Here is a 21,766-nt window from a genome sequence, read left to right on the forward strand (position 1 = left end):
TTCATCAAAATCATTATGGTTCCCTGAAGCTGATCTGCATGGCTGACTGGAAAGCTTTTCTGGGTGAATAATCAGAATATTTAGCTTCAGCTCCACACACCTGTGAAAAATACAACAGCTGAGGCAGAAGGAGAAAAAAGATTATGAAAGCTCACAGTGAAGGCCACCAAAGTCTCCTCACTTTGTATGTATCTTCAGAGTCAGAGCTCTGAAAGTTCAAATTCTGTCTGGGTTTAGGTAATTGTTTTAAAAAGCAGATTTACATTTAAACTTGTATCTGACATCTTTACCAACTAGGTTATCAGGTATTTACATAATCCAGAGTTTGGTAATAGATCTGGCTCTCCAGGAAAAGGCCCTTCCCCCACACTTAATACATTATGCCTCAAAAACATGCAGGGGAAAAAAAATCTAAACAGGCAGATTAGTTACAGCTTGAAATCCATCCTGGTGTGCTATCCATTACCATCCTTTGCTGTCTGTGGCCCAATTAGCCTCCTAATTCTCTTTACGAAATCAGGCTACTTTTCTTCCTTCTATTTCAGTGTCAACCATTAAAATCAAATCCAGTCAAATATTGATCTTCATGTTCTTCTATTAAAGATTAGTCTAAGCAATTTTGAAGATATCTGGAAATATATAATAACATATATTTGCTGTTTATTTTCCATATAAGGTTAGTTTCTAATACCTTTTAGCATGAAGCAATATTGCATATAGTAAACTTTTAAAGCTGGTGAATTCAAGTTTGACGATAAGCAATTACAATTAGTACAAAAAGGACCAGATTTATGGATAAAGTCATAAGATTGACTAAGATTATTCCACTCTTTTCACAGTTATCCCAGTAATCTTTGAGGAACTCTGATATTTTACGGTTCACATGGTTTTTCACACCAGATCAATTAAACCCAGAGGGAGACACCTAGGAAGGCAGCTCAGTGAGGCAATACCTGAAAGATTATGTGATCCAGCACTGTGGATTGTGAATAATTAATAGCAGAAACCAAGCAATTTTCAGGAAGAATCTAAACCCTACAGTAAATCCTTGAAATCAATGACCATACATCTGGGAGAAATCAGACACCAGGGAAAGGGCCCAAAATGCCAAGCTTTGAAGAGTGTTTTGCACTGAGATGTGTGAATACCACAAGAAATGACTGAAACTTTCAATTCTGAGGGACTCCTGCTGCCAGATCAGTAACTTATTGGTCCCAACCAAATGGAGGACACAGGTAGCTCACAGGAGGATTTACATTCCCACTACCAGCTACTCCAGGAAGTGTCTTTTGATTTGGAGCTACAGCAAAAGAGCAAATAGTGAAATGAACAGTGCAAATAATGAAATGAAATGAAAACAGATCTCCTGTACATAAAGACTTCTAAGTGCCATCAGTAGTATCTGCTCTGTAATGCTGTAGCTGTAAAGCTGGAATTGTTACGGAGTAAAATTCCTATTCTGGCAGCAGCAGGCTCAGCATGTACCATGGAGCAGTAATGCACTCAGCCTGGTGACTCAGGTTCTTTTTGTAAGACAAAAGCAAAGCTTCCTCAAAAAAAAAAAAAAAAAAAAGCAATTAAGTAAGATAACTAATTACTGGAAAGCACTTTAACATTCAAGTGAGGAAGATTACTTAGAATTAGAAATAGGCCTAGTTATTGCCTTGATGTATAAATATTGTCCATTACAAGGCACGACTGCCAGAATCTCAGGAATTACAAGCACTTCATTACTTGCAATAGTTGTATAAATGTACTGGTGGAAAATACATATAAGCAAAACCAGAATCACAAACATAAAAAACAGCATGTAGAGCAAAATATTTTATATCCACCTGTCTCCTTCTTTTCTTCATATTTGCAATCTCCTTGTGGTTATTAATAAACACTTTCTGAAGCAAAAATGAAATCCGTTTAACCCTCTTTCTGAAGGATGTGGACAAGAAAATAACTTTTAAAAATTCAGTGATCAACTAAATGCAGCAAAGGAAAACTCTTTCAGTGGAAGAGGCTTAAATGAAAGCAAAACAGACTTGATGATCTTAGGGTCTTTTCCAACCTTAACAATCTGTGATTCTATGAAAATGGCGAAGATGCAGCATTTGGTATAGAAAGAAGCAGGAAATGTTTCATTTTGTCCACAGTTTTAGCACCAATATGTCTGAGGTATCTTAGCTGTTCTCAGGCTACTGCTGACCCACAGAGGTTGAGGTGTAATTATTGCTGAAATAAAAATGAGTAAAGTTAAATTCATGGTTCTCAACCTTTCTGCACTTTCCTCCTTACAGTCCTTCCCCAGAAAGAAAAGGGAGTGACTCTGGGCTGCCCTGGATGCCACTGCAGGGAAGAAGGGCTGTAAACACACAGCTACAATTCTCCCCTGCCAGGCCCAAGCATTGCTCCTGAGAGGTGCCATTCCCTGGTACTAAAAGGGAGAAAAACTTAGTCCACGGCTGAGCCCTCAACTGCTCTGAGAAGGAAAAATCAGGTATCAAGTAAAGCCTGTTCCTCAGAGACACCTGATCTAGGATGGGGCAGCACACAGAGATAGCTCCCCAGAGCTGATGGCTCCCATCCCATCTTGACAGAGAAAATCAAACTGCTCTTCTTTCTTGGTCTTGCCTTGAACAATATGCACAGTGACACCAGTTGCAGTTTTGCCTGTCACAAAGCAAAGGAAATCAATATAAGCTGCAAAGCAGTGAGGAAGTTTAAAGAAAAGCCACAGAAAGACTAAAATCAGGTACTGTTTCTCATTCTAAAACTGCAGTAAGTGAGACCACCTTGGACAGAGCTAACACAGAAAACAAGCATAAGCATCTCCTGACCAGAAAAGCCCATCTAGCAAAGGTATTATGAAGCAGCAATAAATTTTTAAGAAAATTCCCAAATTGAATTAAGCTGCCAGTGGCATCAATACTTTATCTGGCTCCCTGGGAGAGGTCCAGCATTCACAGTCTGTCACTAGTTTTAAGAGGTAATATAGAATACAACAAAAATAAAGATGAACATTGGTTCCAAGGCTTATCTTTACTATAAAATTTTACTGGCTCCTTGTCTTTAACATTGCATTTTACTGGCTCACTACAGAGCTCTACATACATTATGGTGCCCACAAAAAGCTTAAGAACAACCTGGATTGTCCCCTCTTGTTTTAATGGGAACTATCTCTGCTCAGCCTTCCCATGCTGCCTTTCACACTGTTTCAGATAATGCAGAATCCCTACAGCACTCTGCTGACTTATGTGCATCATTTCCAACTATTTCTCCCCAATACTGTAACATTCTAAAACCAGTTTACTTTAACCTTTTGTTAAGTCACTAATGGGAACAACAGTCTGCAACAACTTTCTTTTGAGCAAAATCATTGATAAATACAAGAAGGTCAATTTATAGCAAGTTACCACCTCCTCTGGCCACCAAAATCAGCATAAATGGATCTGTCAGTGAATGGGATTCACAGAAAGCACTCATTCAGCCAGGCTGACAAAGACCCTCCCCAGAGCTCCTTGCCTGCCTTAGTATGAATATGTGGCCATGGATGTGAGAGTTCAAACAAACACTGGTGCCAAAGGAAAAAATCCCCCAAATAATAATTTAATTTTTTCCTTTTTTTAAAGAAGTATAACATAAAACATGTCTCCCCACAGAGTCCAAGCACTGCCCAAGCATCACTCCTGACTTTGAAAGGAACCATAAATTGGCACAGATGAGCCCTTTCATCCCATTACTGCTCAGTAATTACACCGGCAGAAAATATGACCTAAACCCAGTACAAATAAATGTATTTGATGAAAAGGCAAATACATTTGCAGGCCCCACAGGCCTCACACATTCAGTTACCATTGCAAGTGAAGCACAACAAAGTACCTCACAGCAGAAATTAGAAACCTTTTTATCCCAGTTTCACCAAATGCACTGAGGATGCTTATAAATATTCAATATTAATTTTTAAACTCTCTTGCTCTAATTTTCCCCCACCCCAATTAGCATTAGAAATCATTTTACCTTTAAATACACCTTTAGATGGGAGCTAAGCCTGAAGTCAAAACCACTCACTCACTTTAGGGATAAGGGCCATGTAAGAGAAGAGCCAGCCAGAAACACCAGCAGCCTCAGGCACCGAAATGACACAGAACAAAGCACGAACACTGAAGGATTAATTCAAACACTGGCAGAGAAATGTGAAATAGCACAGAGGACTAAAGCTGCACCAGAGATCACCCAGCAGGAAATCCAGTCACTGCGTCCCCAGGGCCCCAGGCAAGGATTTCCACTTGCTCATTTGTGTGCTATAATTATGCTGAGGGCTCAAAATAAGGATCTCAGGTGGAGCCAGGGTTCTGCACAAGCTCCAAACAGCCCCAAGGACTGGCACAGTCAGGCCCAGGTCTGAGTGCTGTGATTCAGTCTTCTGGATCAGTTCTCCCTGTACCTGTGTCCGAGCCAGCTGCCTCCACTAAAGTCTAATCTGCTTCCCTTGGCAAATCTGGCAGGTGGAGGGGTTATAGCCATAGATTCAACACTCCCAAAAGGTACATTTCGTCTGAAAATATCATCAGATCGTCCTTGTGAAATCAATTCAGTAACACAAAGTGAAAATTTCTCTTACAAATTAATTCATAAATGCCTGTCTTAGACATTTTCATGTGCTTTCAGCTGTTTCATATAAATATCCAACCATCTCTTAAAGGAATCAGCAACTGGGGGTGAGATTAAGGGACCAAGACTAAGTAGAGAGATACAAAAGTCAATGGAAATATTGTAACACACATGATAACAAGGCCACCTGTTACTGTTATTTAGAAGAGTGGTTATCCTGTAAGAACACAGAAATCCTGTTTAAAAAGTTCTATTACATCTCAAGCCAGCAGAGGTCATTTCCCATGGTTTCTCAAAGGTTTCCTCACCTCCACAGCAAAATATCTTCTCCTTGAAAAACAGGTAAAGCCAAAAGAGATGTCCAAAGAATTTGTAAAATATATGCCTTAGGATTTTATTTTATCCAACAGGATAAAACAAAGCCTTTTGCCTAGTCCCTCTTGCATGCAGCAAGAACAAGGTTAAAGAGTCTCCTCAACAGCTGGACGTGAGGTGTTTAATAAAAACCTGGAGGTAAATTAAACTTAACCACTTGTGGACTGTGATTACACTTACACGTCCAAGCTGTCCATGTGGAATTCATCTGAATGCCCTGCACAATTCATGGCAAAAGAGGCCCTTTCCAAGCACGATTCATCTCACTTTTCTGAGGTGGCCATGTTAGGGCTGAGCCCCAGGAGCTCTTTCACTCTGAAGTTTCTCTGATGTTAAATGGCTACTGTCATTTTCTCATCAGTTTTGTTGTTAGATTACCCCACCCAGTGCTTCCAAGCATTTACAAAACACTGCTCCATTGGCTTGGTTACAAGCTTGTGATAGTTGGAATTTGATCTGCAATTGAATGAATCACACAGGTGTAAGGTTTTACTGTACCTGTGTCACTGTTAGGTTTGCCACTGGAGAGCTCCATCCTGCAAGCACATAAAGTCATCCAAGTCATCAGTGACAATACTCTGGATTTGCTGATAGTTTTATCAGTGAATTGGAGAAGTCATTTGACACTTTAAAATTTGTTATTCTAGTTTATGGGAATTGATCTGTGCAGTTTAGAGAGTTTTATCTGTTACTCCCCAGTAACTGTAAACACCATTATCAATTCTACCACATGCCCTGTGGAAAGCAGGATACTTCCCAGATTTCAAGGAGAATGTTGCTTATACACTAGAGCTCAAATTGCACTGTCTGGCTTAATCCAGACTGCCATTACCTGGAGTAGGTGATTATTATTGTTTGGCTGACAGGTTGAAGTAAAGGCTGAGCAATCATCATTATGTCCTCTTACATAAATGGGTTGGCTGTGGGTGTGTGTGCAAGAAGAGCACGCCAGTCAAGCCCTGGGAACCAGAAAAAAAATCTGGAGTTCAGCACCAAAAAATGCTCACTGGGAGCATCTACCAAGTGTGTTGCCATTTTTAGCAGCAACAAACTACCACTGGGAAAAGGAGACAACCTCTCCAATCATTCAGCTACACAACTCGATTACAACTACACAAACAACAGATAAACACACACATCATTTAGAATAATTAAGTAAATATGATTTCATGAGAAGGTGAATCAATTAAATTTTCTTAAAGCAGGTATGTGTTACACAAAATTATTTTTTACACAAATGGGGAGAATTTTACCATTCTATTAAAACAAAACAAAAACATCTCCACCCAATAAAAACAAAATAATAACAAAAGAACAAAATAGAATAAACAAACACACACACACCCAAACCTAAGCAAACAAAAATGAGAAAAGAAGACAAACAGAAATCAGACTCCGGACATTCTTTAGAGACAATTAGTCAATACTTGACCCAGCTAATTAACCATAACTCATTTAGTCTGAGGCAGTCAGTCCTGCACTAATAAAAGGAGGAAAAAGGATGGTAATCAGAAGTGGCTTTGCCAGTTCTATGTTTTATTAACAAAGGTGATAAAATTTTGGCTATAAGTACCTGTCTCCTGCTTGGAACCATGGAGCTCCTCAGGGTATCCTGTCACTTTTTTGATGTTCTGCTGTGTTTTCAAAGCATCTCTCAAGTTGTTAATACTCTGTACAAGTTTTCACACTTCAAACGACCTTCTCTCCAAGATCATTCAACCCATGACCATTTCCTTTGCTATTTCCCTCTCTGCCCTTGCTTAACATGGTAGCAACTCTGCTTTAGGACAGAGCCAGAACTAAATTTGCAAAGACATGAGTTTCAGCATCTTCTTCGTTAGGAGAATCTTGGGCAATTAAAGCTGTAACATTCTTGTTGCAGTTGCCTCCCGTGTAAAATGGCATACTCCTACAAGCACTAGTTTAGTTATTTTATTTATTGATAGGATTCACTTAATAAATGTTTGCACAGTATTATAGGCTGTGATATGAAACTCTTAACTGTAAAATGCCAAGTGCCACTGCAAACATATATTAATGGGTATATCTACACATGTAATATATCTGAGAAATCAGGTACTTCCTTAACAATATTTGTTAAATGTTGTAATATATTTAAGAAATAGAAGATGGAAATCTCTTCTTTCTATCAGAATATCTTCCTTAGAGAAATTGACTCAGTCTGCAAATTTAAACGGCCATGGTACGCTTCTGAGATAGATCAATATTGCTGACAGCAATTAGCACTGCTTGTAAAAGGCCACTTTGCCTCACTCCTGATTTACAGCCTATCTCTCCTTTCAAGCATGCAACCAAACAGGTTGACTAGTACTGTCACACAGGAGCCTAGTGCCACATCAGCTTCAGAAATACAGAGATAAAAGCCATGAGCTAAAGTTTGCTGTTTAAAAAACAACATTCAGATACAGCGTGCCCCAGACACAAAACACCAGTACTTAAACCTCACCAATGAAGAACGGCAACACGCTGCTAAACACAGAGATCATGATCCTCAGTAAGACACTTGGGCATTATTTTTAAGTCTACATTCATGTAACAAAGTGGCTACATAAACATGTGTGCAAGTGCTTACTTAGCTCATACAGCATCTAAAAGCAGTCAGGAACTCAAGCCTGAGTGAAGCAGAGTGATAAGAGCAACTCAGAGCAAAATTAGTTGGTTACTGACAAGAGTTACTCAAGAAGGCACAGAAGATGTGAATTACTCTATTGCAAAGATGCTAGCTCTTACTGACACTTTAAGAAGATCTGACCTCTCTTGCAATTCAAAACCTTTACTCTCTCCTTTTTACTCTGTGTCTGTTTAATGCTAGGCTGCTAAGCAAGAGCTGATAAACAGAAAATGCTTCACAGAGAGGTTTCTGTTATTACATCACACTGAAAAATCTTCCAGTTGCCAGAGAAGCAGTCAGTTCCTTCAGAAAAATATGTGCTTTATGGGAGAGAAGCCCATGGGTAACAATTAGAAACAAAACTGTGACATTAAAGGACAGGAGGGTCACACTGTTTCTCTTTTTTTTTTTTTTTTTTTTTTTTTTAACATAAGGTAGTATGATCGAGAAAAGCAGGGGAAGGAAGCCTCAAGAAAAACATTTTCAGCAGAGCCAAGGAAAAGAAAACATTTTGGAACACTGCTGTTTTCCTTATTTTTGTAAAGTTTCTTGGTTCTGCTAGGAGGAAGTCACAGACACTATCCTCACTACCACAAGATCAGGTCAGAGGCAAAACCTTTACTCATGCCACCACAACCTGGAGAGAGCTCCTGTTGACTCTTGACAAAAAAGCATAATGATCACTTTACAACAAGGAGCAGCTGCTCTGAGTGGGGTCAAGAGCTCTGTGGTAGACAGAAGAAAAAGCATGACTTAAACCTAGCAATAATGATGAGGAAGGAAAGGAAACAGCAACACCCAACACCACCTCTCACCCTTCCTCCCAGGGCCTTGCTCACTGACCTTTCAGACATCTGATAAATAAGACTTTTACTGCCAATTAATAAATGATGGAAGTCTATTGCTGGCAGAAATTGTTTTCAGTCCAGCATGTGCTTATATGTTATCTTGCTCCTATGACATCAGTCAAGCAAGGAAAATGTAGCAAAGGAAAATTTTAATTAATCACTCAGCGTTTCAGCCTTTAGAGCCTGAAAAATGGGTTTCTCTAGCAAGGTATAATATATTTAATGTGAATAATATGTGTTCAGTTAGAAGGGGGGAAAAGGGATTTTACAGAATCACACTGAATGTTTTAATCTTCATCAAAAGAAAGAAAAATATCCACTTGCTTTTCTGACATGGTTCTATTCTGAACTGTATCTTAATTGTAGGAGAAATTGAATGGTTTTACAGTTAAGAGATGAAAAGTACATTTGCCTGTGAAGTTTGGGGGTTTAAATGGCAATATAAAAATTAAAAGATGGAAATGCTGTCAAGATAATGATGTTGTAATCCACAACCATCATTCCATCAATGTTAGCAGCCAGTTCTTCCAAATGTGTTCCAGATCTGATTTTTGATACTTCATTCAAATTCTGAACTGACAGTTCCACTTTACAACTGGCTCTAAGTAACTTCTAAACAGCTAAGTTCAGCTGAAACACTGTTCTAAAATTAATCAATACGGGGAAGCAGAAAGTCCCCATGGGATTGATGGGAATTCAACAGTCATGCTTATAGCTAATTCACCATATTTGGCTGCAGCTAAAAGCCTTAAAAAGAAGCTTTTGCTGCCCTTGGTGTTGCACAGTAGGTGACAGAGACAGTACTCACCCACAGAGCAGATTTCAGCATCACACTCCTCCGTTTCACTGGCTTTTCATAAAAAATGAGTAGGTAGAAAGAAGGATCCTTTGTCATCAGGAAAGGGAAGGCTCTATTCCATCTCTTTTACTACCCATACAAGGAAGAGATTTACCTCTTTGGCTCTAGTTTTGTATCCAACAATTATCTGAAACTAAAATTGTCTACTTAATAATATTTAAATATATATTTGCTGGGTTTCAGGTATTCACAGATTGATTCTTTGGAGAAAACTGCTCTGGCATATTCATCTTATTCATCTGGAAGCAAATAATCTAGTTCAGTCATGAGTATCTGGGATACATGTGCCAATTGGTTTGATGTAAACACTGAGGTCACTATCATTACCATTTGCTTTTTATGGACAAAGTAGCTAAGAATATAACATTTCCACAGAAGTCTTGTTTGAGAAGGTAGGCAATAAAGGACAATGTCCCAGTACACTCCTTGTGAAAGAGCTATTACTACCCAACTTATTTATTTATAATCACAGTGTATAAACAGAGAGAGTGGCCAAGCTCATCATTTCTTTTTTAAGTCCAAGCTCCTGCTACTTGCTGAACACAACCAGCACAGCTGAGTTACACTGCTGAGCTACTGTCACAAATCTATGACCAAAGTGTATTTCACACTGCATGATAAACTGTGTGGCATGGCCACTCAGAACTTCACACAGTACACACCGAATTCAGCTCTCTCTGGGACGCTGCTTTCTGTCACAAAACATGGCCTGAGCCTGCTGAGCTGAAATTAAATCTCCATTTCAGTAGCACAGGGTTTGCCTTTTCAATGAACTTATGAGAGTTAAATGCAGAGTTTGCCTTGATTTACAAGAGCAACACACCAGACTTTGACAAATGCTTGAGTAGTTCAGCTTCCTCCCACCAGAGGCTATAGGTGGATGGAAGGGTTGAGCTGCTCACTGCAATATTTATAGCCACCGTGCAGCAGCATCCTGTAGAGACCTGACCCATTTAATTATCTGAAAAAGTTGGAAAAAAAAAAAAAAAGAAGAACAGGGTTTCTGATGATTGGAATAACATTGCAGGACAAAGGTAAATTTTACATCTATTAACAACACTGAATTTGCTACTACCGCTCGCACAGAAACTTCACCCATTCTGTGGACTGGAACTGCACAGAAGGGTTTCCCAGCTATAATATTTTAATAAGAACTGGCATAATTTATCATTCATTTTAACAATTTGGCTTGATTTCCAGCTCACAGAATATTCTGTGAGCATGGACATTTCTCAGAACTTACACGTGGAAACTATCTACCAGGTAAACTCTACCTATGTTTTGGCAACTACTTTGCAACTGCTTTATTACAAACATTTGAAACTTGAGCTGCATGTGTCAATTTTAACTGTACAACTCCATTGACTGATGAGGTTAAAGGTCATATGCAAACTTCTATTTAGCTGCACTAAGCAGTAACTATTACCAGCATAACTATCCCAGGAGTCTAGAAGCTCTTATGTTGCTGTTGATTTTGCTTGGTTTTGTTTGTTTGTGTTTTTTGAAATCAACATGGTGGTCTTGTTAAAAGCTCCAGTGGAAATTAAATGTCTGCCAATATTGTTCTGACTTGGAATGAGTGAAACAGTCAGTACTCCTACACTGATAGTAACAGCACTGCAGTTGGGTTTGTTTCCCCACTTTAACCACATCAGTCTAGTTACAGCAGTATAAGTTTTCCTAAGAGTTGCTGGGGTCTTATATCTTGTCACCTGGCATGTTTTGTGAAGAAGATAGAAGGCTATCTTTCACCTTCACACAACAGTTGGGTTTTCAAAAAGATACCAAGAAATTCAAACACCTCTGTCCTTTTCTGAAGGAGACAAGCAGCAGACTCAGTCCCCAGGACCATTTGCCGGCTAATAAACAAATGCCAAGGATGCCCAGCACTCTGGGCTACATGGCAGGAGATAGACTAATGCACAGCATGTTCCAGTATGCTGGCATCACAGCATTCAGGGAATGCTGTCCACTTCTTACACGTTTTCTCCTTGACACTGGCAAAACTAAATACAATGTAAATGAAAACCAATAATTGCACATTCCCCATTGGGCTACAGCATCAAAAAAAAAAAAAAGTGAAAAAAGAACTGCACTTGTGATGCAGTTCCTGGGTCTCTACCACATGGTCTATTTTGCAAATGGGTCCAAACAATATGGAATAAATAAAATTATAAATGCTGGCAGCTTTATAAACTGAGAGAATTCCATAACTCTCAGTTTACTGAGCTGTAGTTCAGGAAAAAAAACAAAAATCTCTAAAGGTAAGGTTTAATCTGCATGTTTTGCCAAGAAACAACTACACCACTTATTCAAAACAATGAAGCAATTACAGTGGGGCTCTACAGTAAGGGAGTCTAACCTTACTGTTTTACATTCAAACAAGTGTAAAATCTGACAAGGTAATTATTTTATAGCTCAAACAGAACATGCACCACCAGCAGTCTGAGTCTCTGGCAGAGAAGGAGTTTTACAGAAACTGGGTTAGGGATGTGCTTGAGCCTGTGGTTTACAGATCTTCTTGATAATTTACATATTTCATGTGCATAATTGATTACATTTAAGTAACAGGAATTTTTTTTTGTTTGCTCCAAGTCAGCGAGTGTTTGCTCCTGGAGCGGTTTATGCATTCAAGGCAAAACACAAAGTATTAAAGTATTAAAAAAAAAAAAAAAGCAAACATCTATTTTCCAGATTTAGAGGTTGATCTGCACAGGAGGGCATTTTAAGGGTTTAGTATGTGCATCCCAGGATGAAATGTTCAGGATCCCTGACAGAAATCCCAGCAAAGCGCTCTCAAGGCTGGGAACCCATTATTCTGCCTCTTGGTCTGCCTTCTACACCACATTAACTCCCACCTCGCAGGTGGGAAAAAATAGACCAGCTTTAAGCAACACAAACATAAAATTCTCCACATTTTCAAATCCATGTTTGGTTCTTATTTTAAAATCTGGGGCCACTGAATGCTAGCTGTTTAAAACCCTTCACCTCAATGCAAAATATTTAGCTTTCTAGTTATGGTGGCATTTTGTGGACTGTCTCAGTGTCGCTGTTGTTGATGAAATGGAAAGAGATGCCTAAATTCTGATCTCCAAATAGAAGACCTTTCTAAATGCATCTTCCACCTCTCCTTGTTAGAAATTAATTGAAAAAATGCAAGGCAAGGTCGGAAAGCAGCTTTTTTCAGCCTGCATTAAGAAATGTATTCTGGTGACAACTGTGCCAAGAGGTAAATAAATTAAATGAAGGGGGGGGGGGGGGGGGGGGAACGGGACGATGACGACCCAATCAAAACCAAAAACTTGCTCTTTCTGCAGTTCTTACAATATTAGGGGGGCATTCTCACAACTCCTGAATGCTCAAAGATGGTAAGACTAACCATTTTAAGAAAAAAGTATGTTTTATTACAGAATCTGTTTCACCAGAAATACATGGAATCAATTTTAGCACGTAAAAATTGAGTGAAAAATTGCAAATATTAAAATAACAATCAAAGAGCACAATCAGCATTACAAAGATGTCTGTATTCAGGATTAATTCAGGGAAGATTAAAGAAAAATTTACTACTCTTTTTGACACATTAGGATCCTAGACCTAAAAAAAAGCACCTGTTTATGTAAGAACCAAGCCCTTCTCAATCAATTCATCAAGCACTGAATTTAAAGCACACATTCAGCCTACCTGACATCTTGTAGGGGTTTCAAAATGATGGAAGGAAGCATGGCCAAGGAATCAATTAGAAAGCACATCATGCAGTCCATCACTTCAATCTTAAAGGCAATGCTTTCTCATGCATTTCTACAGAAATCTGCTGTTAAGTAAACATAATGTGCACTTGCTCAGAGATTGCTTATTTTTGGGGAAAAAAAACGTGCACTAAAAATACATAATTTAAAAACCAGCTCCCATAAAGTCATGTTAAAAGAGATCTGTGATACCCTAAAGGCATAAAAGGAATCTTTCTCATACACATCTTAAATTCACACACAATAAAAAAAGAATCTGCTCTTGTGTTCCTACACTGTACTGAAATAAAGGTGATTATTCTCAGACCATGGCTCTTCTCCAATATGGGCAAAGTTAACTGGATTTGTTTTAAGTAAATAACTCAATATATCATCCGAACAGCATGTGTCATTGAAGTAGCTAAAAGACCACTTCTATTTCTGATGTAATTTGGGAGTGGGGGGGGGTGGGTGTGTGCTGGTATTTTTTGAGTATTTCATTAGACAGCACATCTGCACACAGTAGTTTCCCTCGAGAGCTTCCCACTAACAGCTCTGTGCTTCTCCACACGGCCACGTTCAACTTCCTGCACTGTCGATATCGCCATGAAAGCTGAGTCTGCAGACTGTAGGCTGCTAGACAAGCCTGACGATAGCAAAACAGAGAGGAGATTCTTCAGCACTACCGAAGAGCCACTGGTATAAAGGATACATGCTTCTACTGGCAGCCAATTATCGCCACCCAAACCCCGTTAAGAACAGAGATTGCTATCAGCCTCTCACTGATTGTCCTCCAACATGCCCAGTAAAATGTCAAACCCTACCAACTTTTCCCCTTCCCTAAAATTACTGCCTTGCAGAAAGCAGAGTGCTATTTCCTCTTACAGCTGGGGAGGAGGGGTGGCAAGCTTTTCAGGGATTGGGATAGTATAACCCAGAAAACTTCAGACAGTACGTGCTGAGTACAGGACCCAGTGCAGCCACCCGCTGCCCCACGCCATGAGCACGCACACACACACATCACACCATGGCTCTGCTGGGCTTCATTCCTAGAGACACCCGTGTCCACAGCCTCCTCACAGCCAGTCCTGGAAAGCAGGTACTCCCTCTCCTCTTGCACACCCGAGGGACTTCCCTCCAGCTCAGGTGAGCTACAAGGCTGATTTCCATGAAGAAGCTGTATGTCTCCTAATGGGGCCAAGGCATCCTGGGGAGAAGCATGGTAGAGGGGAGAGGATTTGAACAGCCCACAGGCTGCATTTCCCCATCCTACAAAATCCTCTCTCTCTCTGTCTGTCTCTTCCCCACTTGGACCACAGGATCATTTGAAAGCATCTAGCAAAAGTCATACGAAATTGATCTATGCAGGAGCATACCCTTCTTTCCTCATAAGGCCTTATCAATCAGACAATCCCAGGAGAGGAGGAAGGGAACACCATCAGGAAGAGACTAGAAGAGGAAAACTGTTAACCAAAAAGCTGTATCTAAATCTCATATAACAAAACATAATCCACACAATGAATCCTTTCCCAAATGTATCAGCAGCTATCTGTCACTATCACGACAAGGCTGTGTGCCTAAAACAAAAGCATCTTCTCAGAGCAGGAATTAGCTGTGGTCACAGCAACAATGATCTTGTCCTTATTTCTCTGACAAGCTCCCACTGGAGTTGAAACGAGGCAACCTGAGGGAGGGAGCCTCACTTGATATGTCGTTTTAATTTTTATTTTTAAATCAAGGTTTACAGCCATTTCACTCAGTCATGTTCAGGGTGCTATTATCACTCATTTCCTTGGATGTAGGATCAGGCTGCATTGCATAACTACCAGGAAAAGAAAAAAACCCAAACAAGCAGCAGCAACACTCACAGCCCGCTTTCCTTTTGCACCCCTCCAAGCAAGTCTGCCAGGAACTGTACTGACCAGAGCACTCTATCAGACTCTCCCTGTTTTCACCCCAGGTCTTATTGTACCCTAAAATATTTAGAGGTCCAATTATTATTTGAAAGTGAGAGATTTCTAGCAGAGGTGGACACTCTAGGAGCCAGGAGGGGAGCTGTCACTCTGGCTACGTTTGATTTCCTAGGATCTCAGGAGTCAAAACAACCTCCAATGGTACTTGAAGTTTCCCAACTTACATTTTTAGGGAAAAGCGTTCATTACTTATCATGGGATCGTCCTATTTCACAAGGAGAATAACAGGGGTATTAAGAAGCCCACCAGCATCAAAACCTGAGTGTCAAACCCCCTATGAAATCTTCTATTCAAATTGTGTGCAGGCTTCTCCATGGAGATGAGGCTTTCCTTTTTCCGCAGGTGCTCGAGCCGCTCCAGGCGCGCTCGGGAAGCCCTAGGCGGCAGCCCCAGCCCCGCAGGATGGGAGCTCCTCCATGGCAGGATGTTTACATAGTAAGTCAAAAGGCACCGAGTTACCATGTGGGAAACTCCGCTCTCCCTCCAAGATAACCACCCAGCTGGGCCAATGCCGAGGAACACCCGCAGTTGCTCTTGGCACCGCTATTCCTCCCAGCCCCTGGAGAAGCGGGAATTAGCGCGGGTCCAGCGGGACGCGCTCCGCGCCGTCCCTCCCGCAGGTGAGCGGCGGCCCGCCCCGCGCCAGGGCCACCCCGGCGCGGCCGCACGCCCCCGGCAGACACCGAGCCCGCCTGCCCCGAGCGCACGGCCAAGGGCACCGCAGAGCTCCGACCCCGCGCGGGGGGCTTACCTTGCGCACCCCGCCGAAGCCGTGCTCCGCCGCTACCCGCTCGGCCTCCGCCTGGCCCCCGCCGTGCAGCTCCACCAAGAAATGGTTGCTGTAGACGGCTCCGCGGGCCGGGGCGCCGAGGAAGTGCAGGAGAAAGAGGAGGAGGAGGAGGAGGGAGCCCCGAAGAAGCGGCGGCCCCGGCGGCATGGCCCCGCGCTGCGCGCCCGCGGAGGCAGCCCGCCGGGCGGGCGGGCGAGAGAGGGAGCGCCCAAAGGATGGGAGGGGAGGAGGGCGAAAAAAAAAATTCAACCAAATGGGAGCGGCAGAGGCAAGAGGAGAGCAGCGCGGAGAGGACCGGCCGGGCGGCGCGGATGCGTGTTCCACGGCGGCCGAGGGGCAGCAGCAGCCGAGCGGGGAGGGGGGGGACGCGCCGCGCTGCCAATCATGGGGGGGAGGATCGCCTCGGCCCCCCTTCCCTCCCAGCCCCCGGAACGCTCCGCACGCCTCCCCGGCACCCCACCCACGCTGCACTCCCACCTTCCACAGCCCTGCCCCTGCAAAGCCGCACCTCCCGATCGCAGCGCGCAGCAGCCCCCTCCCAGCTCCAGCCGAGCCGAGCCGAGCCGTGCCCGGACCCTCCGGCCGTGCCTGCTGAGGGGGAAGGTCGCCGAGGGGAGGTAGACACCCCGAAGCTGGAGCCTCTACGCGGGTGGCTGTAGGGACTGGAGAACGAAAGACTTTGGCAAGACCCTGACCCTCGGGACTGGCGCCCAGCTTCTCTCTCTCTTCGACCCAGCGAACACAAAATATCTGGAGTTCCCCCCTAGCCTCCCGTTCTAGCCAGAACCCTGCCCCAGCTGCTCACAGGGCCGTCAGCAACCTGCCCTTTATCCCTCTTTTTACAAAAGCAAAAGGACAGGGAGGTGGTTAAACAGTGATAGTGCAAAGCCAGGGGAAAACCTCAGGCCCAGGGCTCCTCACTGACTCCGTCTATACTGCCGGGATGCTCAGGAGCACAAAGGTGTCCAGGCTCCCTGAAAAATCCCCAAACAGTTTGCAGGGGATGACTGACAGGAAAGTACCTGGGCCTTCCCAGTGCTGAGACAGCTGAGCGTTGAGAATGTTCCCTGCACAGGTGGGATTGCAGAGGTGGCAGCACCTAAAAAGAATGGGAGCTCGGTTCTGTAAGTAATCTGCCATCTGCTATGATTGGAAAGGAACAGTACAGGTTATGCAAGTTTATGGCAAAGTATAGTTTAGCTTCTTCCCACAGATACGTCTGTTAATTTGTCATACCAAAGGTCAATCCTTTGATGGATCCCTGAATGATCCCCTGGGAAAGACTTGGGACACAGAAAGCCCAATCTTCTTTAAAACAAACAAAATTATAGATTTACTGTAATCTGTCCTGAAAATGGTCAAATGGAGTGCAGATGTTAAATAAATCAGGGAAAACAAAGAAAAACATCAAAAATCACAAACAAGGCTCTTCTTCCATTATGCTAAAATGCTTTAGAAAACGACAGAAGAGCTGACCGCATCGTTGTGAATCCAAATGAGCATTGGTTTGTCATGACAAATTATTGATTTCCTTCCTTTGGATAAAAGAAATCCCTATTCAAACAGAAAGGAAATGGCAACTTGAAGCCTAATCCAAAGCCCAGTTACATCAACAGAAGTGCTGTAACTGAATGACTGATGTTGAAAAAAAATCAAACATGAAGGAAAGGTAAACCATGAGAAATGGCACAGTAGAGAAGGAAAACAACTTTGCAGTCTCATTAAGAGATTAGTATTAGTGATGGTAGAATTCATCTTTTAGATGCTTGTTCTAAGAGGCAGTTGCTAAAAACAACTTTATATATTATTTCTTTAAACCAAGTTGTTTGTTTTCATCAATAGTCAGCAACGCCTCTCCTTACAATATTTTTCCAGTATTAAAGCATTTCCAGGTAACTTGGAGCCTGTGAGCTCCTGGATCAGTTATACCTACTGGTGACTGCTTGACAGCTAGTGGAGGCCCTGCTGGTTTCCATCCACAGCTGTTCCTTGGTATCAGAAACAAAAGAAAAATAAAAGTTGGGGAAAGGCATTTTCTCTAATTTAAATTCCTGTATATAGGTTTTTCTTTTCCCAGAGGACTTCCCTGGGTTGACACACCTCTTTATTTTGGTGCCAGTCCACAGAAAGAGGAGCACCAATAACAAAGGCAATGGAGCAGCCCTCCTGGCTCCCTCTAACCAGAAAGGCAAGGTCCTGCACACATTCAGAAATGATCGTAGCACAGGTCTGGGTGAGGGATGTGACTGAATCATTCTCTGTGCATATCCTGACAGCCCCAAGTGCCACCTGTCAGTACTGCTCTGCAAGCTGGTGCCATTAAAGAGACTTTGCCAACAAGGGAGCATCACTGTCTGTGGCTTGTAAACCTTATAATGACAAGCTCTGATGGCTTGGTCTGTGTGATGTTAAAAAATAATAATTTTTAAAGGATTAATTTAGGAAAGGCTGGTTTAAAAAGTAAAATCTAAACACCAAGAAGAGAAAACTCCACCAAAAGCAGGAATTTAAAGAAAAATAGTCATGACTACAGAAGTTTAAGATTGGACAGGACTACTGGGATTTCTAACCTAGTACTTTATGTTAACTGTAGGACTTACTGGCATTAGTTCTTGCATCTGGTCTGTAGTCCTTTTTTTTTTCCTTAACATACAAATGTTGAATTAACAATCAAGACTGATCTATTACAGCCATTGGGGAAATGTTCCAATGACTGCTTACAGTCATTTGTAAAAAGTTATATCTGTGCCTCTGTTTAAAATGCTGATCAGTCCTACACTGACTTCTAGGTTTTGTTCTTATGAATTTTTTCATGGAACTGCTGAACTGTTATTTTCTCCAGATGAGTTTTAAGATTGTGATAAAAAAGACATAGAGTTAACACTCCCTTGAATGTCTTCCTGTAAGGCCTATTTTCTATCCCTTCAACCATTCACATAAATCTTTTTACTCCCTGAATTGTGAACTGTAACTGCATCAGATATTTTTTCAGCAGAGGTCAGGCCAGTGTGAAATGGATGTTACATCACAATTCAGATATTTTTTCAGCAGAGGTCAGGCCAATGTTAAATTGATGTTACATCACAATTCTGTTCTTACTGGGTACCCATTCTTTGGCCAGCTGAGGATTTAGTTCAGCCTCCATGCTACTGAGTCTCCCTGATGTGCAGCAATGCTGATGCTGACTCTCAGATCTCTCGTTCTCCCTGAGCCCTCTTCAGGACAGGTTATTGTATCCTGCATGGCCAGCAATCTTTGTACCTAGATATTTATGACTCTACTTGGTGAAAATACACATAATTTACCTGCATGGAGCTTTCCAAACAATCACTCAACACTAATCTCTTTATGGCTTTCTTCTTTAACCTGCTCACTTTATTAGTAATGAGTTTATATTGATGTACTGGATTAGCAAGATTTTACGGAGATAATTTCTTGGCCCCAGTCCTTTGGAACCTCTGCGGAATCAAATCAACTCCAGCAATGATTCCCAGTTTGTAAATATACTTAAGAACCTAGCATTTAATCAGTTTTTAGTTTAGTGTCATAAAGGCCATTTTGATTTTTATATCCTATTTATTTACTGACCTGTCACACAATATTAAGGGTCTCCCAGACACAAGCAATGTCATAGATACAATGGATCAAAAAAACCTTCAATTTTTTTCAATTTCTTCAGGTAGTCCAGTAAAAGAGACTAAGGTTCCCCCATAAATTCTGGCTTGTCTAACAGAAGGCAAATAAACAACAATGCTAGCTATACCAGTGAAAACTACAGCAGTGCTTTGAAAAAAATGATATAAAATTCGTTTAAAAATCCCAGTTCTAAATGGATTTCTGACTATATTTTTAAACAACCATTAAATTACTACAATTATTTTACAACATGTAATTGGCTTTCACTATGAGGCCAATGGAGTACTAACTTTAAAGGAGATGTTTCTTTCCCTGGGGGCTGCACAGGATGGTGCCATGCCAAGAGACCAGTATGTCAGAGGAAGTTGCAAAAACTCATTTCCTTGCTGTGTGAGTAAACAGAATCCTAAGTCCAAGATTTACATTGCTTTCATCTTTAATCAGTCATCCTAGCAGATGCATGGGCAGTAGTGTTCTGAAGAGCTGGAAACAGAGCATTGCAATAATTAAATTTTGTGTTATGAGAGAACAAAACACATAAGCATCCCTTGGCACAACTCCGAGTCTCCCTTAAACCTATCTTTCTGAAGCTGTGAAGTGGGCTTATATGCTTTCAGTGGACTCTGGAGCAGGCTCAAAGATAATACCTACATTCAGAGGAACAGAAACAGGATTAAAAAGGCTTGAGAAGAGATTTCCAAGGAAAGGAATTGGATGCATAGTTAAAAAGGCCACAGTTGAAAGAAAAGTGAAACAGTGAAAATTTGACAATTTTATTTAGGACAGGGAATAAACACAGACCTGTATGAATAAAAGCAAGAACTGGAGAATATAGAAGAATATAAAGCCTATATAAAGCTTATATTGCCTGTGTATCAAGAGCACAGGACAGCATGCATAACTGAATGTACAGAATAGAGTGAAATGCTATGAGAAAATGCCATAAAGAAGTTGAGCTGAAAAATCCCCTGCTGAATTGGCCCACTACAGCTACAGGGTCAAAGTCACTTCAGGATTCTAGAAGCTTTCCAACAGTGTGTCTGTCCATTAGCATTGCTGTGGATCGTCTTATGACAGTGTATAAAAGCAAAGTTTAATTGGTTTGTTTTGATAATGAGCAGCATAGGTATGAGCAAAGCAGAAACCACGGTGAATGAGAGCACAGCTACAATCCATTTTGGGCTGATTTGGTAATCAGCCATGTCTGTCTCAAAGAGGATTTTCATAAAACACGTCTAGGCCATTTTAGTGCAATGATGGAAAGATGGATGAATGAGTTACCACAGCAAAGCCAAGCATGATGAAGCAAGCAACAGCAGTGTTTCTGTGTGGGGGTTCTAGATTAAAGAGCTTGGCATGCATCTATCTTAGATTGCTTCAAGATCATTTTCCCTACTTAAAAATACTTCCCTGACCATTTTCATTGTTCTATACTATCAAAATATTTTGTTACTGTTACAAATATATTAACAATGGCAGAATTATTTATAGGCACATGATCTGTTGCATCTTATGTTGAATGTTGTTACTGAAGAGAGGCTACAGCAGGGACTCCTTCTATGTCTAACATATGTGAGCCCAGGAAGCTTAGCAGTTACCAGGCACAGGAATTATGACCAAGGATAAAATATTTTGTGCCATCACCAAGCAAAACTGCATAGATCTTTCAAAGTTAAAAGACATTTGGAATTTGGGAGCCTATTCCAGAGCTTCTAATTATATAAACTTTAAGTTGCAGGCAGAATCTTTTCCATACACTTTTATCTATGCAAGTGTTATATTGCCAAGTGTCAGAGTGAACATGTACTGATTTAGTGACATGATAATGCAGATAGTAAAGAGTGTAGTTTTCAGCATCCATTGCCTGCAGGCCAGCAGGGCTGCAGGCAATGAGCATGGGTGAAGGAAAGGTGTAATTACCTCTTCAAGCAATTTGTTTTTTTTTTAATGCTCCCAGACATAAGGACCAGAGGGGCTGCTAAGCAACATGGTACCTGACAGAGAAGTGAAAACTATTGAGATAACCAGTGAGCGTAATCTCCTACACTTACTTAATGAGGGCACAATCCAAAATCAACAGAGAGAAATAGCTTACAGGTAAAATATACTTTTACAAAAAAGAAAAATTCAGCCCTTTAATGACAGGATTGAGTTTAGGCCTGTGCTGAAAGCCTCAAGAGACTATGGCACGTACATGTCTGTTTTCTAAATAGGAATTTGATTATCCATGTACAGAAGTTGTTCCCTGAATCCACCTCTTAGCCACTGCTTAATGTCCACATAGACAAATGTTCAGCTTAGGCAACTATGGCAAAGAGGTACTAAA

The 21,766-nt window shown here is 41.4% G+C and overlaps 1 protein-coding gene across 1 annotated transcript in view; it reads right to left on the bottom strand.

The window, feature by feature from the left end:
* PCSK2 (proprotein convertase subtilisin/kexin type 2) overlaps window positions 1-16,297 on the bottom strand; it is a 98,801-nt gene extending 82,504 nt beyond the window's left edge. The window contains exon 1 of the mRNA XM_041404409.1: window positions 15,766-16,297. Within this exon, the coding sequence (XP_041260343.1) occupies window positions 15,766-15,951 (186 nt within the window). The 5' untranslated portion in view covers window positions 15,952-16,297. The remainder of the gene's footprint in view (window positions 1-15,765) is intronic.
* Window positions 16,298-21,766: the final 5,469 nt, after the last annotated feature.

The sequence above is a fragment of the Onychostruthus taczanowskii genome, unplaced genomic scaffold (assembly GCF_017590055.1).
Source record: "Onychostruthus taczanowskii isolate IOZ18803 unplaced genomic scaffold, ASM1759005v1 scaffold21, whole genome shotgun sequence".
In the NCBI taxonomy this organism is placed as follows: Eukaryota; Metazoa; Chordata; class Aves; order Passeriformes; family Passeridae; genus Onychostruthus; species Onychostruthus taczanowskii.